This window comes from Porites lutea, chromosome 1, assembly GCF_958299795.1.
Source record: "Porites lutea chromosome 1, jaPorLute2.1, whole genome shotgun sequence".
In the NCBI taxonomy this organism is placed as follows: Eukaryota; Metazoa; Cnidaria; class Anthozoa; order Scleractinia; family Poritidae; genus Porites; species Porites lutea.
In genome coordinates, this window is record NC_133201.1 from 47,591,340 (window position 1) to 47,612,001 (window position 20,662).

Here is a 20,662-nt window from a genome sequence, read left to right on the forward strand (position 1 = left end):
AGACCATGCATTTTACTTTTTGAGAAGTAAAGGTATTTCACGTTGGATTTGTGACACACAACATCAGCCCCCACTATCGATCCACTAGTAGACTATATGCCTACTACACGTCAATGGGAAATTCAAATTCAATGTTTCGGAGGCCAGTACACTGTTTTTTCCCGACTTTTTGAGGGCTTAGGGCATGGTTCGAGTTATCGAGGGTAAAATTATATAGAAATGATGCGAGGGAAAACAATAATTACTTCGAGTTATCGAGGGTTTGAGTTACCGAGGGTAAAATTACAGTAAATGTATGACGGAAATACAGGGGAAATCGATTTTGGTTCGGGTGAGCGCGAGGTTCGAGTTATCGGGAGTCAACTGTACAATTTCATAGCGTAAAGGCATATTAAAAGGGGAAAAGGCTTCACTTCCATAGACGTGCATCGTTCAAACTTTCTTCATTATAATCCGTTTACATTCAGCCGAAGATATGTTTCAGTAAACAGAGAACTTAGGGCAAAATTCAAACTGCTTGCATGGTCACGTTATGCCTTAAAATCTACCGATCGTTCACTATTTTATCTTAGTGCAAGCCTTATTTTTATTCTTAGTGGGTTGGCAGTAGAGGGAATCGCTAGAGGGAATCCTCGAGAGAGAAAATAGTGAATGAAACCGTAGACTTGAAGCAGTCCACGTAAAATTTAGACGATCCGAAACCGGGGGGGGGGGGGTACTCTCTATGATGGCTCCGCCCGAAAGAGGTATCTTTTATATGACAAGGTGTGTGAAAGGGGTAGCATTTTTCAATAGAATGTATACGAAAGGGGTACCCGAACGACATCAAAAATGCCCCGTCCTTTAGTATATTCAAGCGTGTGATCAAACCATTTTTAAGGGTCAGACAAAATGCAACCTAAATACCTTAACACCCCATATCTATATTTTCCTCTAAACACACTTATATACTTAAATAAAGGACTTTTTTCTTTATTTCTTAAAATGCCGCCTAGTATTTATATTGCCCGTGGGGGGAAATCTCTATTCCTCATAAGCTCGGCTTCTCGGAGATTTCCCCGCCACAGTCACTCCTCCCAAGTAATGTACAAATTTTAAATTTAATGTTAATTAACCTATTTATTATCGTTTTTATTCTGCCTGTAATTCATTGTGTTTGGCAAAATAATAAAATCAAATAATAAAATCAAATAAATAAATAAAATACCTTTTCGTGAAAAATGGTATATAAAAGGGTAAGGGGTTGGACCTCGGGGCAGAGCCTCCCAGTGAAAACATTTGTTGAGTACCCCCCCCCCCCCCCGGGATGCGGAACAACTTCAAGACTATAACGAATATCATCTTCAAGAAATTAGTTTAACCAGTCTTTGTCAAACTAGCGCGTTTCGTGGCATTTGAATGTTTAGTTTTCTCTCTTGTATTGTGATGTACTTGCTGGAACTGCCGTGCCAAGATGCTACACTGTTTTTGCAAGATATGTCGTCTGCACATCCAATCTGCCATAGAAACTTATGTTATCACATGAAAGACATACAAATGATATCGCCTACGATCGATCTCCATAATCTTTCCTCGCTGGGTGTACAGCCATAAAGGTAGACGTTTGTGCAACAACAGCAAGCGACAACAGTCCACCAACAAATTTGACGAATAAGAGAATTTGTCACTTGTTTTCAAAACTTTTTCTCGTGATTATGTATTCAATAGACCTTGATATTGTTTGGAGAAAATTGATGTTGGTCACTAAAAGGGACTTAAAGGGTCAAACCAAATTGCTAACTGTTAACTGAATGGTGAGTACAAGTTTTTTTTTCTAGGAAATGCCTTAACGCATATTTATGTCAAATTCTGCGAAAGTGTTCCTGAGGAAAAATGCTATTTGAACGCTTTTGAACCGTTTCCCTTCCCACACGGAATAATCAGTTTTTGATAATTTTATTTGCAAGATTCTTTTACATTAGCCTGCGTAGCAAGCGTTTCCGTTTGGTTTCGGAGCAAAGAGAGACCGAGGAACGGGATTGTCGGTTTTGGCCTCGCGGGAAATGGAACGAGAGCCGCTCTTTTACTCGTGCCATTTTTCGCGCGGTCTTTGACTCTCGTTCCTCGTCAGTTCTTTGCTCGCAAACTGCAAGGGAACGCTTTCTTAGCCTGCAAAGCTGGCGGTATTGTGTACTAGGCGAGTGAGATTTGGCGGCGGAGCCGCTGTACCAGTCGAGTTAGTTGGCGGCGAATCCTCGAGAAATACCAAACTTCAAACGCCTCGTCCGCACTCCTTAATTTTGGATCTCGGCTCCGCCGCCAAAACTTTATCACACAATACCGCCAGCTGCGCAGACTACGCTTTCTACCCCGGCTACTTTTACCTCAGCTCCTTTTCACTGACGTCTCTTTAGAACTTTAAGAATGACACCTATACCGGATGGCATATTTGAAATCATGGTAGCTTTTTCTAGCGAAAACCACGCACAAAATCTATTTTTATCCGATTGGGCAAGAAAGGTACCCCAAAGGTCAAACATAATATTTCACAATAAGGAATTCCTTAGCGGCCACCTGTAAGCGAAAGAACCTGTTTGGTACTCTATAATGAAGACCCCGGATTTCATACCACACAGATAAGGACCATTCTCGGCTCATATCGGCTCATATCGGCTCTAACAGGCCCGGGGAAATAGATTAGAGTTTCTGATTTGCTTTCAGTTCGCACGGGAACCTAGTCTGCTCAGTTTGTAGAAATTTGTTGCCTGCACCTCATCGCTAGCTATCAGGAGAAGAGCAAAATTTTCAATGTCACCTTCGTTTCCATAGACACTGTAATTTAAGGGCAATTGTCTGGAGTTCTGGGATTTCGAGTGATCGCAGAGCAAGCGTAATACGCTAAAAAACGTGAAAATCTCCATCCTCTGTTTATCGCCGTCCTTGCAAGTGATCGAATCCCTTACTGGTATATTGGCGTTACGTTTTGAGTGCACTATTATCTTGAAAAACCCTTAAAGAAGAGTTCAGACATTAAAAATACTTATGTTTCTAAAAGAATCTTAGCTACTGCAGAAACACTTGAAACATTGACGGTTGTGTTCCAGGGAGTTTAAATGAGAAAAGTCTGTTTTTAGAGCAGTGCCAGGGAAAACACGTCCGGTGAAAGGTTTGAAAGATGTTTCAGAGGAGCAAAACACCTCTCTTGCGTAATAGGGGTTAAATATAAATTACATACATATTCATCACACAATTTCTAAGTCGACAGGACATTTTCTTATTTGCATAAATCAAATTAACTATGACTGACAATGATTTAGACAGGACGTTCCACACGCAAACAAAACTCGCACTTGAGGGACTGTACAAAAAATCTGCAAGACACAGCTCGATACTGTTTTTAAATGCAATTTATTGATGTCAAATTCGGTTTAAAATAGAACAACATTTGTCAATGATTTACCCATCATAAATAAGTTAAGGCTGTATTCTTGTGAAGGACGTTTCTGCGAAATTCAAGAAACATCTCTCAAAAATTCAATATACTAAAATCAGTCATTTTGTTCAAATGCTATGCTCACTGATACTCTAAACACATTTTGCAATGCATAGAAAGTTGTACCTGCAGTAACCGTTTTCAGTATGGGAAAGGAAGATTAAATAAATATCGCATTACTGGAGAACTGAAGCAACAATTGACGATTGTGTTGAATAAATTGTACGTGTTACAAAGAAGAGGCGGAAAAAATGTTAGTCAGAGAATTGAAAAGTTAAAAGAAAAAAATATGTCTGAGGAAATGGTTAAATTTCAGTGACCTTTGCTCGTAGGAAGCAGTCACTTAAACTAACACGTGTTCCTCTGTTATGTTAAGTATTAAATCTATTGTTTTTTAAATGCTAAACATCTACAAAGCTTGTTCTATTTTTACCCTAGTATTGATTTAGTGTAAAACTAGTGTCGAGGTGAATCAAACGACAGAAAGTGAAAATCGTCTAGCTTCCTCTCTGTGCGTTCGCGACATGATGACATAAAAATACATGTATCAAGAAGAAATACATTTCGTAGGAATATAATTGGACGAATAAAATATCTTTCCTCTAGCAACCTTCATTTCAGGTTTTTAAATATATGTTTTGTCCTTTCAAATAAATTTAAAATTTATTAAATTTTAACTAGTTTGTTTTTATATTTTTTTACGAGACGTCTTTTTGTTCTAAGGTTTCAAAAATATCCGTAGATATGATATATGGAGTCACTTAGCCTGTTTCAGAAACATAGAAAGTTTAAAAGTTCTAATCCCGGCTCTCGTATTTAGCAATTGTCTAATCCGCGGGTTACTCGATCAAGTATTAATCTAAGACGGTTTTAAGTATAAAATTGCATTTACAGTTTAAGTAATAAAAAGGTAAAAATGGCATGCTCTGAGACAAATAAACGTCCAGAATGCATAGCCATCATAATATTTTCTTTCACTATTCTAAAAAGCACTTTTAGCGCCTATATCAGAGGCCTTTGAACTACATAATTATATTTTCCCTTAACCATGCACCCTTTCAACTCTGTGTAAGACGGCCTTTCCGACTGGATGCAAGAGAGTTTAACGGGCAAAACAGAGAAAATATCTATCCAACTTTTTGACGACCTTTGAGGTTTCTGTTTCTTTATAATGGAAAGAAACAAGCTCCCTACAAAAGAAGAATGGCTAAATTGTCCTATAAAACTGTGCAAACAAAGGGACTTCCATGTAAGCCTTTGTCAACTTGGAATAGCAAATCGGTCGATCGTTTTCGCAAAATGCAATTAAATAGTTGCTTGAATTTAAATAAAGAAAACTTGCAACATACGCTAAACAGTATTTATAATAAGTCATGATTTCTGCTCAGTGAAACAAAAACCGATGATTTTGCGCGAACCGTCTTCAGATTGGTTGTTCTGGGCAGCGCTCATTCTTTGGAACCTTGCAGTAAAATAAAACTCTCGTCTAGTGATTCATTTTAAGAAAGACTGGAAATTTCAACAAAGGTTCTCAAAACTATTTTTTTTCGTCTGAAAGTTGAATCATTTAAACGCAATTAGTAAAAAATACATTCATGGGTAGTATTTTTAATCCTGAAAAAATTTCCTAATCTTGACGCATTGTTATCTAAATACAAGCAAGAAATTCATTTCAAAGGAGGGAAAGAGATTGGTGATCGAATTAAAACTTAATTGCTTCCTTTTGACATCAACGGTGAGGAATTTCCTTGGAATAAAACGGCTAAAAGTAGCTTACCATTAGCTTAACTTACTAACTTCTCTGCATTGATCGTAAAATCCCTATAGTTTCACTGGCCGTTGGCCGTAAACACGGACTCGACTGCCAAAGTGATTCCACTAATTGCTGATAATGGCAGGATATCTTATCGACGCTTGGCACACGTGGTCGCAAATTGTACGCAACGACGCCAAATACAACAACATATAAATTCTCGGAGCCATAAGGCCGTTCCCGGGTTAGTAACTGCCATAAACAAATACCCAGTGAATAAATGTCCGCTTTTGGGGATGGTGTTTCTCCCTTGAGAAGTTCTGGTGCTCTATAAGCGAAAGTTCCTGTCAGGTACGAATAGGTTGGGCTAGCAGGTAGATTCTCACCATCATCCACAATTTGACTGCAACCGAAATCTCCTAGTTTGCAAATATCTTTGGAGTCAACTAGAATATTTGCAGGTTTAACATCCAAGTGAGCGATATCTTGTCCATGAATAAATTCTAACGCCATAGTTATATGAGAGGCGAATTTGATTCTTCTCTCCTCGTCAATAATTTCCTTTTCATTGTCCAAAATATTTCGTAAGGTTCTTGGACCGGCGAACTCCATAATTATCATTCTCTCGGAGAGAGGACGTTCTAAGCTTGAAGCTGCTAGTGTCCGAACAATGTAAGGATGACAGAACGAGGCAATAGAAGTTTCCGCTTGGAAACTCTGCAAGACCGCTCGCGGGTTTTTTGAGTTGGTGTTCATCTTTTTAACCGCAACCTTTTTTCCGCGAAATTTCCCCTCGTAAACAGAGCCAAAGCCACCGCTTCCAAGGAGCTTAGAAACTTGAACGAGGGCTGTTTCGTCGTCCGAGAGGATTTCGATCTCTTGAACAAAGGCCTTGCATTGAGGGGCCATTGTCTCTACAGTTTCTTTGGATCGACTGCGAATTAGCGGAAGCCTGTTGCTCGCTAGCATTTGTTGAGAGTATATTCGCCTCGATCCAAGAGGTTGGTTATCAGCTTTATGTCGAGATGAATTTCACAAGGCTGAGAAGGCCAGCTTCGTGGTGGAGTCTTTTGAGCGAAGTCCAGCTTCTTGCCTCCAAAAGAGGCCTCCAGATGAAGTCGCCAGCAACTTCGGTGGATATGCAAGCCACTGTTCTATTCAGCTGATGTAAAACAAGCAAACAGCTGGTCAGAGAGACTGACATTTAAAGCGCTAGCCAATCACAGAGCACCTTAGAAATGTTTATCATTTGTTACCCGTAAAGAGGCGTTTCTTCGAGGCAGGCTCTTTATTTCACGCTTTGAACGCGTGTAAACTTCCCTGACTCCTTTTTCCCCCTTAATTTATGCTATGATTACAGAAACCAAGGGAAAGAAGGAAGTCAATTGGATTCAAATGATTCGTGTTGCGTGAAGGATATGGCGCTTGGAAGAATTTTTGCATTTCAATTTCCCATTTTCTTTCCTACAGGCATGAACTAATGTGAATTAGGTCATAATAATGAAATCTTCAATTATTCAGCAGTTTTGTTTGTAATGAATCCGCTCTTGAATGAAATGGTCTTGAAGACACCCAGTAAAAATCGTCTGCTTTTGAGAATTATACACTCTGAATGCGACAGCAAAGCAAATCAAAAACAAGACCGAAAATATACTGTATTTTACTCTTTAAGCAAATCACACTTTTGTTTACGAATAGAATGTTAAGCATCATCATGAGCCAGCCAAAGTAAACGCCAGTGAGTCTCATTCAACAAGTCGCGCCTAATCGCTCATGCATGCGTGGAATCGATCACCTCTCCAATCTTTTGTTCAAAAGCTTTTGATCGACGTTGAGAAAAACTAAATGTCATGACAATGAGCTTCATTGAACCGAACAGTTTTAGCTTCGATTGCGCAATGACCAAAAAAAACTTGTCCTGAGAGAGCAGAGTCTTAAAGCAACACCCGCAAAGTCACCAGTTTTCACGTAGCTTTCTGTTGGTTCTTGTACAAGGCGCTAGTAAATAATCGCTTAGCTGCGTTCTTTGTTTATATTTCAAAATGACCCTCAAAAAAAGTGTTTTAAGCAGGTAGCGTCCTTATTGGCAGATGGCTTAAGACGCTATTTTTGAAAGATAGAGACAAATCCTTACCTCCAGAAAGCTTACACTCCAACAGTATCTGTGGCAAAAACAGCGCCACAGTCAGGCAATGCTGGCCGTATATTTATTGAATGAAATCATAAAAGGCTTCCCTTTTTCAAAAGCGAGAGACAGCTGTCCTTTTTTGTCGCGGTTTTGTTGATGAATTATTCGACGCGCACTTCTGTCAATTGACAGGATGTTGCTAAGGGGTGTATTGAAATCATGAACGTCTTTCCGATTTATCCTACCATATGGACCATTTGCTGGGAAAAGCCTCGTCATAGTAGTCATTCGTCACCTTTTAATTACGCACGCGAGAGTCACCCGGGAACAAAAAGATTTTACAAGCTGCGTGAAAAAACATATTTAATAAAGAGGAAATCACTTTGATATCGTGAAATACTCTATGATATTCTGAATGCTATGATATGCTGAATCAGCTCAAGGCCATTTGCCTGACTGTGCAGGGAGACTTGGTGCTTTTTACTAATTGTTGCACAAGAGCCTATTATCAATCGAACCTTCACTTGTCTTGAGATATTAACTACAGATATGCTACAGAAGATATTGTCGTATTAACGTATAGTATCCCTGAGTGCCTTGCGTGAGAAGCTTCTTAACTCTGAACCGCCGCTAGCTGTCTAGAAGGATCCATCCTTATTCAAGACTTAAGCTTAAGTTTGCGATAAGTGGCGGCCGTGGTTACCTTAACAAAAACGACTTTAAATTTAAATTAAACTAACTGATCTTTCTGAAGTTGTTTTGTAATTCAGTAACAGACCACTATAAGTTCTCCACTGTTAAAAGTCGAGCAGTGGGTTTGGATATTGTTCTGTCAAAGGGTATATTTCAGTTCTAAGATAGTGATGAGATTATTTGCACGTTTCTGCATATATTCATTCGTAAGTACAAGTGAACTACGCATACTAATGCGGTCTTTGTATTTGAACTTCTGCATAGTTTACTGTTTTTACTAATGTTAAAATTTAAGCTCCAAAAATGAGCCTTTCAACGTCTTGATACAATCTTGCATGTATCACAACTATATCTCGTTAATTTGTATTTAGTCGCTACCATGCATTCTCATCAATTTTCGATAAAAATGCTCTTCCGTGAGAAATGGTTTATTTTGTTTTAGAGAATTCAGGTATTCGAAATTTAGTGCTAATTTGCAATTAGAAATGAGGTCTGATTAAAGTCCACTTATTTAATAAATGTGCGATTTAAAATCTCCGATCGGCGTCGGCCTGCCTCAAAAAATAAATGAATGTCTCAATAAAAGAACCGTTTACTTTCAGAAACATTAACTGTAAATTTGATCCAAATTTGAATTATCTGCAAGATTTTCGAAATTTTCTTCGCGACTTACTTTCGGGGAAAACATGAGAAGTAATTATGAAAAAATATTCAATGATAATTTGAAGATGAAGACATGTGGGAAAATAAATCCAAATTATAGCATGGCAAACGTAAAGTAATATATAAGGAATAAACGTGACTTGGCCCATGACCATCTTTCAGTAATCTGTCTACAATTATGTGTAAAACTGACAAAAAGCAATTTATTTGCGATTCGATTCATTTGTGTTTGTTCAAAGTGACCCCTAACCTAACCATCCTGACTTTAGTTTTAACCAATTTCCTTTCATGTTTTCAATATCAGCACAAAGTTGCTCGGTTGAACAAAATCTCTTTCTTTTGCTTCATATAACGCATGTCAAAAAGTCGAAAATTAAATTGTTATCCTACAGGCATAGAAAAAGCCCGTATTGAGGTTGTTCCATTTCCTAAGGTAATTATAATTCATCATTTGTTTGTCTTTTGTTTAATCTATTCTGCTTTTAGCAGATTTTTAGTTTTGCTTTATCCTGAGTAAACACAGTTCAGAAATCCCCGAAGTTTGAAGACGCCTCAATTTACTTACCTTTGTTTTCTTATTAAAAAAGAAGTCTGCAACACAAACTAGAGTTTTCTTTGAAAAATGTTCTGTTCGCTCTTCACCAACTAATTTTCGAGCCAATCAGTGCAAATAATTTAAGTTGGATTAGCATCGGTCCCTATGCTAATGAATCTTCTTAACTTATTTTTCCTTAATTCACCAAGCTCAATTCCGACGTACGGTTTGTGGCTTTTAGTGACATGTTTAATATAAACTTGGTAACACTGCGTAATATACACCGTTAACAACGCAAGGACAAAGTCAATCCTAAACAGGTGGACTGCTTCTTAACACAAGTTACTAGTTAGTATTGGTAAGAGATTCAAATAGTAAATTGATGATCTTAGATTGGAAGAAATATACAACTTAAAACAACTAAGGAAGAGTCTGCAGTTATATAAACGACTGAAAGTCCAATTTGGGGTCAATAAAAGAACTTTGTTGCATGCTCACTTTTGTATTTGTTGTGATTTGCTATTTCAGCAGCTCGGGCTGTTACTTGTTACTCTGTAGTTACAGTTACCTGTCAATTCGACCGAAGTTTGGTTAAAAAAGCAGTTTTTCCATACTGGGCGCAAGACGCACGCTGGCAGGGAAAACCCAAAACTTTTCGTGGCGTTGTTCACGCACACTTTGGCACGCGTAAAGCAAATTCAAATGCAAACTCATTCCATATTCCACTCAATCAAAACGAGGGCATACAATGCAATAAATCAATCATAAATCGAGGCTCACTCTTCTCCCGAAAGCGCGTTACCCTTGCTCAGCGGTCTGTTACAGCCTCGTCTCCAGTGCTTTTCCCCACAGTTTCTGAGGTATAAGCCCTGGCCAAGGGACGAGGTTGCAGCCTGGTACCGTTGCCAAGGGTAACGTGACTACAGGTAAAATAGGGCTCGAGTCACGGTGCGTTCACGTAAGAATGCGTTCTGGCTATCTTAGTACAAACACAATGAAGGTGTTGCTCATCAGTATTGCACGTGCTGGAAACATTTGCATTTCTAGCCTTGTTAATTTGGATCTTTGCGTTAAAAGAGGAGAAAGAATCATTTCAGGCTTCGATAATTCACTACTTTCACATGGACAGGAACCCATTGATGGGCTCCTGACATAGACTATAATGCACCTTGTTTACCCACCAAACTTTTGAATTACCATTGTTTCCAATTTCTCCTGGTATTACAGTCAACCCAAGAGAAAGCCAAGACAATGGTTATGTAAAATTTTGGGGTGTAAACAAGGTGCTTTATATGGGGTATGTGAAAATGGTGAATACTAATTTTTTCTTTAAAGTTTCGAAAAAAATCAATCGATTCTAAGATAAGCAGATTAGAATTACGGTCTTTAAAGTCACATTCTGACGTATGAAAATTGTCTGAACGGAGAGAGTTATAAACAACGAGTATACCCCTTGCAGTTACTTCTACCCCTATTGTTGAGATCCTCATGATGTAATTAGAAACAAAAGGAAACAACCGGAACTTAAACAAATCGGATACCGGAATCCCGGAAAGTTTTAAATCGGGAATCCTGAGTTATGGAACCAGAAATTCAGCTCAAGGACAAGGAATCCAGAATCCAGTACCTGAAATTCGGAATCAAAAGCGTGGAATCCAGAAACAAAGACTATCTTGAATTACCTTAGATGGGCGAATCAGTCCTCAGTTGTTATGTCTCTCTTGTTTCGAAATATAGCACGTCTTCACTCACGACGCCTGTAGCTATGCAATTTAACTGGAAAAAAGAAAGTTTTTACAGATGAAAAAGGTTCAACTCCCACAAGACACCAACCATAATCGGCGGGGAAAAACGGCGTTCGCCAGGAGCCCATAATCAGCAGCGAACAACCCCCATATTAGGCCTGTGTCACGGCGTTTCCAGTTACGGACCAATTAATTTTTAGACACATTTTAGGGAATTTTTTCCAGCGAAAATAGAAATCTCCACCAATGGCTATGAGCGCATTAAAGGTATAAGATATCAAGAAGGACAACTAAACGTTATTAAAAGGCAAAAAATATCAGTTTAGGTCTGTAGGTTTGCTAACTGGTTTGTGGAATTTAAAAGATATTCAAATTTCGTGCAAAAACCGTTCTAAAAATAAACTGGTCCGTGAAAAAGCCGTGACACGAGCGCATGGAAGTTGCTCGCTCCAGATTATGGGCTCCTGCGTTCGCTGGCTTTTGTCCCAACCCAACTAAACGCCCCTGGGTCCCCGAGGATGGACACCAACATGGCCACCATTTCATTGTTTTGGGAGATCAATATGGCGCACTTGACGTCATTGTCTTTTGTTTGCGTTAGCTTTTGTTTGCACTTGACTCTTATGCCTGCACGGCGTTGGTTTTTCCCGACGCAAGATTCTTATGTTTGCCCTTGTGCTTGAAGCAGCATATCGCAGGTGAAAATCCGGTATTTCTCGTTTGTCATTACAGGCTTAAAACTGAAATTTATCAACACGTAGTGCACCGAAAGGGCTTTAAATGGAAATAAATAAATGGAAATAGTAGTGCATAAACAATAGAGGTCTTACAATAAAAACATCCTGTTATTTGCCAGGTTTCAGTTCACGTTGGTATTATTGTACAAAGTCTCCAAAGATACTCCATCAAGTACAGTACAAGACATCTTCAAGCTACAACGATTTGTTGGGGTTAAACTACGATCAGTTGTTCTTTTCTTTTTTCGGGGGAAGCGGGAAAGTGGGCGATAGTTAGGTTGGGCTTGCCTAGCTTAGCTTACAATCAATCACTAAAAGTATGCTAGGGAAGTAAGCAGTTTAGGTTCGGAACTAGAGCAAATGTTGTAACCAGCTAAACGGGAAGGATCCACGTCGAACCCGCTATCCATTATGTTCCATGATTTTAAATGTCAGTGCTAGAAAGTATCACTAAGAACCTGATCTGATCATTTATTTTTAAAGAGAAAAAAAAAGAAAATATTAAAGAAAATATTAGACACCGAGTGCGTAAAAAAACCTCAGCTCTCCTTCATTTGCATCGCTGGATTTATGTTGCTTGTTTGCATCTACAGTCAGCTCCCTTAATGTTGCACATGGTGGGGACTTGAGTTAGTGTCCTCGTTAGCGAGAGTCCGTGATAGCGGAAGTTTATTTCGGTCAAACATCTGGCCCCCGTTTCGTTATCCACCGGATAAATCTCTATCCACTGCATAGCGCAATTGGTTTCCCAAATACTTATCCGCTGGATAGGGATTTTTCCGGTGGATAGCGCTATCAATGTTTCGAACAACCCGGGCCTGTAGTTTATTTCTGCCGGGCATTTAGCTGCCGTCTGTATATGTATATTTTCGGAGTGTCCGTTATAGCTGGGTGTCTGCAAGGTGATTTTTGACTGTACAAGGCTTTAGAAAGAAAACCTATGTTGTAAACTTACGGCAATACTCGAGTAATCAGTTGTCTGACTTTGAAGCACTTTCATTTTGAAGAAATGCGGTTAAGTGGACTTTCAAAATTTTTTTTTGAAATTTTCATGGCTAGTTGCAGGACAACTAGGGCTAACAATCACTGATAAACTTCCAACTTCTCCTTATGGTGTTAACACTTAACTAGATAAAATATGTGGCGAGAGGTGATAAAATTATCAATTCCGACTGTTAAAGTTGTTTTCATTGAATGAAGCGTTCTCTCACCTCAGAGTTGAAGACATGTTTTTGGGTTTAAAGTTTGAAATTAAATCAATCCCAGTTAAACGCGCCTTAACCAAACAGGTAATAAAACATCGTAACAGTCAAAACCAATTGGTCCTCGTAAATCACTTAGCAGGTGATTCGAACGATCAAAGCTTACAAAATAGAACGAAGCAAAAGTGAATTTCCCGGTTTCTTCGTCAACATCTACTCACTCAGTGTGGTGGAACAAAGAGTTTATAGCCGATCTTAGATATTTCAAGGTACAGCACACAACGTTGATAAAAGATACAAATAAAGCATACCTGTAGGTAAGTATACGACTTTTTGCAAATTTTTCGTCGTTGTCTAAGTTGCGAATTGAAAGATAACCAAGTTGTTATGCGGCCTTAGATGAATTCCAACTACCTGTTATTAGGACAGAATGAACGGTTATCATCTCAAGTAAACATGAGTCTTTGTCACAATGTTGTGTCCATTTTACCATAGACAGGTAGCAGGTGATTAATGGCTGTGAAAATACAAGACGTCAAAGAGAGCAGACGGAATATTGCCGAAATATGCGGAGTACGTGAGGAGAATATCTGCGGATGTTGAAATTGTTATTAAAGACCCGGGAGGCTGGTGATCTTTTGACTAAATACTGCTTATTGACACTTGATTAGAAAAAAAAGGAAAAAAACCGTCATTGTCAAGAAATAAATATTTGAAAAGAAATGGTCCAGTTTTTTGAAAAGAAGACAATTTCAAATGAAATATATATTCCACTATTTTTTTTTTCGGCCACACATTTCTGGGGTAATGCTAAACTCTATTTGACATTTCATACTTGCTATTTTAATAACTTTTAATTTTGTTTGAAAAATAACTTCCTTCTTTTGTAGACTCTCCTACTCGTATTTGTCATTGTTCTTGACACTATTTATCACATGGAGGAATAATGCTGACATTAATTGCTTCGCGACAACATTAGAAACAACTATCTTTCCTACGATCGCGGCAAAACTTTGACTTCCGGTAGATTCGAGACGAACATTACAGTCGTCTTTGACTTGGATGAATCAGATATAAGGAAGAAAACCCTCACTTTTGACTCAAATCAAAATGAACATCGCTCTGTAAAAAATCAAGAGTTTAATCATGTAGAATATCAAACAAGTGTAAAAAATGTGTATTTTCCTCAGTAGCCGTGGCCTCAGGCACAAGCTTCTACATGACTAGGACGTTTAGAGTGGAAAGCCCACAGTCTTCCTGTCCTTTGGAAAAATCATCGTAAAACAGCTGTTTATATTTTTGGACAAAAGAATCTTCAATCATCTGCTTATGCTTTTAGTGGAAAGTTTGCTCTTTCAACTAAAGACTTCCAGGATCTCATTTCATCTTCTTCCCAGTAATATTGATCCAGTCAATTTTCATAGTCAGTTGTCACGTTGCTTTTGCAGAAGTTAACCACAAATAAACCAGAAACAAAATATTTCGCTAACGGGACGAAATTCATCTTCACAAAGCAGTGTTCTTGTATAAAGTTCAAACCACCGACGGTTATGGAATAGACCATTCCAAAAACTCTCACATTCGAAAAGAGGCTAAGTGCAAAAATGAGTTTTAATTGCATGAGGGAAAAAATATATTTTAATATCAATAGTCTAGTTTTTAGTCTAGCTTTGAAACAGAGGTATGGGGCAACTCTCTTATCGGCTTATCACTACCCCACAGGGTCAGTGGCTGTCACCTGAGATGTGCCGAAGCGTTATCAAAATCACAAGGTGCAATTCTGCAGGTTGACCATTTACGTGACAATTTGATAATAATTTTATGAGCCTGTTCATTAAATCCCCCACAATTCACTGGCACATGGAAGAAACTGAACAGCAGTATTTACCACGCTACACTATTGTGTAGAAGAATGTGGTTCTTTGATCGGTGGATGAAGTCTTGCTGTGTAAATACTTAAATGTAAGCTATTGTAGCTAGTGAACACCATTTTTTTGAGGCGCTCTTTTTTGAGCTGTTAGATTTGACTCGTCACCAGTCTTCTCTTGTAATTTGCCCCCGGCAAATAAGGCAGATAGGTCGAGGAAGAATAGCACGTCGTCACGATTCACGACTCAGGAAGGGAAGACGGAACGGAGAGGGGGAGAAAGGAGAGAGTCTATCCTTTTCACTCTTTTTCATATCTTCTCGCACGCATTTCATACACGCTTCCCCCTTTAGTAATAGAGACCTTAAAGACGGAGACGACCAAGATAAAGTAATGCACGCCCGTGAAGTACCCCTTTTTTCGGGTAAATACTCGCGATAGCCGTCGTCATTTTGATACCGGTTTTCGTAAAAATGTCGTAGTGATGAAGACAGCTGTAAGAGTTTAATCATTGTGATCGTGAGAAGGCGTAGCCTCCTATAATAAAATAACCTTCATTGATAACTTTTTTTGGCTCTTTCCTGGTGAAAAAAAAAAAAATCTTTAAGGTTCTTTAGAGGTTGTACCCCCTTCATGTATGGTAAAAACAAAACAAACAGACAAACAAACAAATAAACAACAACAAAAACAACAAACAACTAAGAAACATTATTTATCGAGCGGTTGGAATAAGAAAGTTAGGCAGTAACCAACAAAATAATTTTTCGAACTCCCCAGAGCTTGTCCTGCTGATCACCTGACAGTGCAGAGTACGGCCAAGCGACCATGGGTACGAAAAGCGTGCGATCCTAGGTCTTTTTTTCTTTCTTTTTCTTCCTTTTTTAATTTCTATTTTTTCTGTGAAACTGCTTCACCACGAATTTCATTATTTCATATTACATTGAATGAAGTAATTAGGTAAGTTCCCCTTGTCTGAGTAAAGCCACCAGGAAAAAAACCACCTGCAATCACTGACGACAAATTAAAACCCTCTTATGGAAGCTTTTCTCTTGCAGTAGACCGTAAAATCAAGAATATGGAGCTTAAGCAACGACGATGGGGACAGCAACGAGAACGGCAACAAAATAATAGGTTTATATTAGTAAAACAACAACTTTGCTCGTTCATCACGCTTTTTTGTACATATCTTAGCCGTCGTTACACAACTGCAACGTGAAAGTGCCTAATTTCACGTTTTGTCGAGGACGTGAAGACAAGACATCAACTTTCTTGTCCTTTTCCTGAACTTTAATACAGTCCTTAACACTCAACTCCAAAAAAGTTTGCCATCATTTGACGAATTAAACGAGATAGAATAAGTTCGATAAAGTTTGAGGCAGCGCGAGTTTACTTTTTAAAGTCAACAACGACGGCCACTACGAATTTAAAAATTCGCTATTGTCAATTACGCTTACACACAAAAGCCAAAAGCGCCACGCGGAATCTGTGTTACCGTATTTTGTTTCTCATTACTTTTTCGGTTGTTGCTATGTCTGTTGCCACAGATACAAGAAGAAATATTGACATTAACTGAAGAAATAACAACCAAGAAAAGTCTTCCAAGCACGAAACGAAAAGGTCTGGCTATTTTTCGAGCCACGCATTAGAGGAAAATCGGTCTCTTATTTTGACACAGCCTAGGGAGAGCAAGGGATATTATCTATAAATTCGCCGTTATTCATCCGTTACTTTACAGCTGCCTTTTCAAAACCGAGGCTTCATGAAACAAAGAATTTTCACTCTCTTGGCCGACAGCTATGCAAATTTATTGCGACAAAAAAAAAACATTTTTACATTAACGCTGGCCACCGTTTCATCGCTTTGGAACACCAACATGGCGCTAAATAAAAGGAGCAAACCGCAAGTATAAGGGAGTAATTAAAACATATGGGGTTTTAATACTTCTTAGTATAGTTTTGAAGCTAATTCTTATCTGTGCCGTTTGGTCGGCCAGGGAGCCATACGCATTGTAAACGTACATTTTTGGTTTAGGTCTCTATTATCGTCCAGTTCCTTGTGTCGGCCTACATTTTCATGTTAGACCATTAAGTTGCGGATCAGATAAGGGGGAACCCGGTCATCCAGACCCTGAGAAAAAGGAGGAGGGGGCGGTCTCAAAAATTTTTTTCTTTCGGCCCTTTGGGCCTCAGTTTGCTCTAAAAATAAAGAGGGGAGGGGGGACGGGCCCTCTGGGCCCCTTCACTGAATCCGCCACTTCTATTAACACATTAATGACAGTTGTTGGAGAAGTTTGCAAAGACAAAAAAAAATTCTTCAAGAAACAAAAAACGAAAAAAAAAACATTCAAACAACAACAACAAAAACTAACAACAAAGAGCAACAATACCAATAACAAAAAACGAAATAATGTAATAATAAAAAAGTTGTTCCCTTATGTCGTTTTAATAATTGGCCGTAGACTGCAAACCAGTCGGTTTTTCTCAACGCCACTTTCCTTTTTCATTTATTGCCTGTTCGCCCCTACCCAGTGACTTCTTAGAGATATGGACTGTTTTGCAGTTTAAGTATGGATTGGTGCCAAAAATGTTTTGTAAATAACTTAGTCAAATTTTTGGCGAGTCAATTGTTGTCAACTTAAATTTACAAGTCAGAGAATTTACCATTTTCTAATTGAATTAACAAGAGTCTATATTACAAGGTATATCGGTATGACAAAATGGTCAATACCATTTGCCAGAGCTAGTAGACCAATTGCGTATTTTAATCTTATTTTTTTCTTAATTCTTAGCAGGCAAGCAGGGGATTGCACAATTTTCCAGTAGCGGTCGGCCTTACGGAGGACAAATAACTCTTCGGAGTATTTATTTGCGATGTGTTAAATTAGAATTGCGCGCACATAATTCCTAATCACAAAATAGGCTTCACCAAAAAATGATTTGTTCGTTCTTACGCCTTCTAGTGATCAGTATTCTTAAGGCATCAAGATAATCTACATCTACATGTACATATATTAGGTCGGTAAAAATCGCTAAAACTTCACACCAACCGTAATATAATAATATAATATTCGACGAACTTACATTGCAAGAATGGCCGCAAGAGAGGAATTCCGAGGCTTAAAAAACCCCACAATAATTCAAATTTAGTCAGGTGTCAATAAGATACAGTTAATGTCATGATTCTCAATCTACCTTATGAAGCGAAGTGATACTTGAACGACGGAAGTGACTGCTCTTCGTCGGTGGCTATTGACAAGGGCCAGGATTACTATCTTGTGTGTTTATGCCGCTCTTACTTTTTCACTGTCTCTACCAAAAGCACATGTTAGCCATATTGTGAGAATAGTTTCTGTGCGGATGTCAGAGCTAAAAATATTGCGGAAAGATTGGCGTACATCCAATTGTTTATCTTTTCTATTATTTCACACCTCAAGGCACCTGCTTAGACTGGAGGATACATATATATATATATAAACACTTCAGTAAACTGTGCAGTAAATTATGCATAAAATCGTTTTCTTTTTTCTGCAGCAGACTAATCCGAGTGTTGACTAATGACCGTCATCATTAGTTAAAGAAAAAAATCCTTTAGATTTAAGCTATGGTTTTTATGTACAGTTCCAAAAACTATGGTTAAAGGCATCCACGAGGAACGATATATGGTACAGAAAACTAAAATTCGAAAAAACTTGATAAAAGAAATCTAAATTATTTGGTCATGTGATCGACTACGCCCTCCATTGTTCGAAAATTATAACCAACGATTCCCACCACTTGCCAAACGAGTAGCTCCAGTTTCTCTGTATCAAAACATTGTTCCTACAAAGTGTCTATGAAATCATCTCACAATGGTTCGAAGCATTACATTTGGCAGGTCAACTAGTGCCAGTCCTCCTCGTGACTAGTCGAGAATCTTCTTTACCTTTCTTATACGGATCAATTTAGGCTTCGAGAAACTGCCCACCTCCCCCTCCCCTAAGCCATCATTTTCCCCTAAGCGAGAGGAAAGTGTTAATGTTAGCTTGGTGGAGGGGTAGGTCTGGGAGGTTTCCCAGAAATCTAAAATGTGTTATCCGTGCTATTCCACGTGGCAGGAGGGCATGTTTATACTTTTGGAAATTTCGCGGCTAAAGTATTCATAGTCTTTTTATAAAATAAAAATTCTATTAATCACTCTTGCTATGAGAGGCTGCAGAAAAAAATCCTTGTTTCTTTTGGTATATTTGCTAAATTCGCTGGATTTTTGAAGGTCCTCTTCGCCATGGGTCACTTTTCATTAGTCATTCAATGTGCTAAATTTTTGCCGATAAAACCTTTATGTTTTCAATTATTTGCTAAATAATGAGGGGATATTTTTAAATACATTTTGCACATTTCATATACATATCCTTGCTATAATAATATTTGCTCAACTTTGTTAGTTTCTAATTTTGTTATTTCTGCTACTTCTAATAAAGATTTTTGCAAGAATTTTTTTGGTAAATTGCTCTCCAAATTTGTTGCGCTAGCAAGTTTTGGCTTCAGCTTGTAATAGGCCGGTTTCGAATTATCCAAATGATACTATATACATTGTACTACGGTTGCGAGGCTGTAGGAAGGAAAAAAAAGTGAAATGACTTATTAATTCCTGATTCATTCCCCCTGCCCTTAATATGGACATATCTCTGCCTCAGCTAGTCCCCAGGCGTTCTCTTAGTAAGTCTACCTCGTTGTACGCGCTTTTTCTGGGTTCTGGGAAACTTGGTTGGCGAGACTCTCACGGTGACGTCACGGCTCACAATAGGATCCAGGTTTGCCCGAGTCCGGCGGAACGCCTGGGGACTAGGTAAGAATATCTCAAAATCGTGCTTCTTCAGTTACTGAAGTGGGTTAAACAGCGGGTGACAGTTACCTGTTCGAACAACCAATCATTTTACAGACGTGAAAGCAATGTCACGAGAATCGTCATAAACAAAACGGATAACGTTATTAATCATCGCTATTTTCATTTGAATAAAATTGCTTTTTATTCTTTTTTCCGTTCCTACTAAGCGTTATGCACTTTGTCTTTTTGACTACTAAGCAATGCCTCGATAATCGTATTTTACGAAATAGAAACAGGATATTCTTTTGGATAAAGGATAATTTTCGCCAATAATAAATATATATATGTGTGGACAACGTAAACATCGCTTTTTAATTGTTCAGCCACATTCATAAAAATGCACTTCAAGCAGTAGAGAAACTAGCAACTATCGAAACTTGCAGAACCCAGATTGAAAATGTTAAAGCAGCAAAGAATTTATTAACATTAACCACACGACGCTGTTTAAGTGGAGGCACTGCTCGGATGACAATAGGACTCCAGTTACTTGTTTGCTTTTGAGTAATTTTTGTTGGTATACAGTGACAAACAGTAGCAGTTGGTACCTACCTTTCGTCTTGATGTCTGTTCGTGGCAGCAGACTGTGATGAAAGCATTTAAATCAGCCAAAATTCCGCATATTTACCCCTACACTGAACTGGATCAACAGACACTTGAGGGAGGAGACTTTTAACACACAAGATACCTGATGTAACCCGTCCCAGGACTCCACATTTAGGAAAATCCGGGCTATAACTCGGAAGGACCACATCCACCTTTCGCAGGGGGGTGGGGAGGAGGTGTATGACGACATAGGAGGCCCCCTTGATAAAAGATAATAACCATGACACAGAAGGAAATGATAGGTAACTAACATGGTTGGAGTTTCTTTGATACAGAGATAAAATAAAATAAATTTTAACGGTGTTTATCTCGTTTCCTGATGCCAGGAGGGTCTAGCTTCCCTGCCAGATTTCTCGGTAAGGTGGGCTTCGCGTAGCCTCCCACGCAGGCGTTTTGAGGGG

The 20,662-nt window shown here is 38.6% G+C and overlaps 1 protein-coding gene across 3 annotated transcripts; it reads right to left on the reverse strand.

Moving 5' to 3' along the window:
- Positions 1 to 3,368: 3,368 nt before the first annotated feature.
- LOC140953100 (serine/threonine-protein kinase mos-like) lies at positions 3,369 to 20,332 on the reverse strand. Of its 3 annotated transcripts, XM_073402600.1 has the most exons (3): positions 20,208 to 20,332; positions 10,927 to 11,020; positions 3,369 to 6,387 (listed from the first exon to the last, which is right to left on the reverse strand). In XM_073402600.1, the coding sequence occupies exon 3, from the start codon at positions 6,192 to 6,194 to the stop codon at positions 5,265 to 5,267; it is 930 nt and encodes a 309-aa protein (XP_073258701.1). In that variant the 5' UTR covers positions 6,195 to 6,387; positions 10,927 to 11,020; positions 20,208 to 20,332; the 3' UTR covers positions 3,369 to 5,264. The 3 variants fall into 3 exon arrangements, with proteins under 3 accessions (XP_073258701.1, XP_073258707.1, XP_073258716.1); XM_073402606.1 differs by lacking the exons at positions 10,927 to 11,020; positions 20,208 to 20,332 and adding an exon at positions 9,743 to 9,874; XM_073402615.1 differs by lacking the exons at positions 10,927 to 11,020; positions 20,208 to 20,332 and adding an exon at positions 7,360 to 7,374.
- Positions 20,333 to 20,662: the final 330 nt, after the last annotated feature.

Coding starts and splice junctions, on each gene's coding strand:
- LOC140953100 (XM_073402600.1), bottom strand. CDS start 6,194: ATGCTAGCGAGCAACAGGCTTCCGCTAATTCGCAGTCGATCCAAAGAA.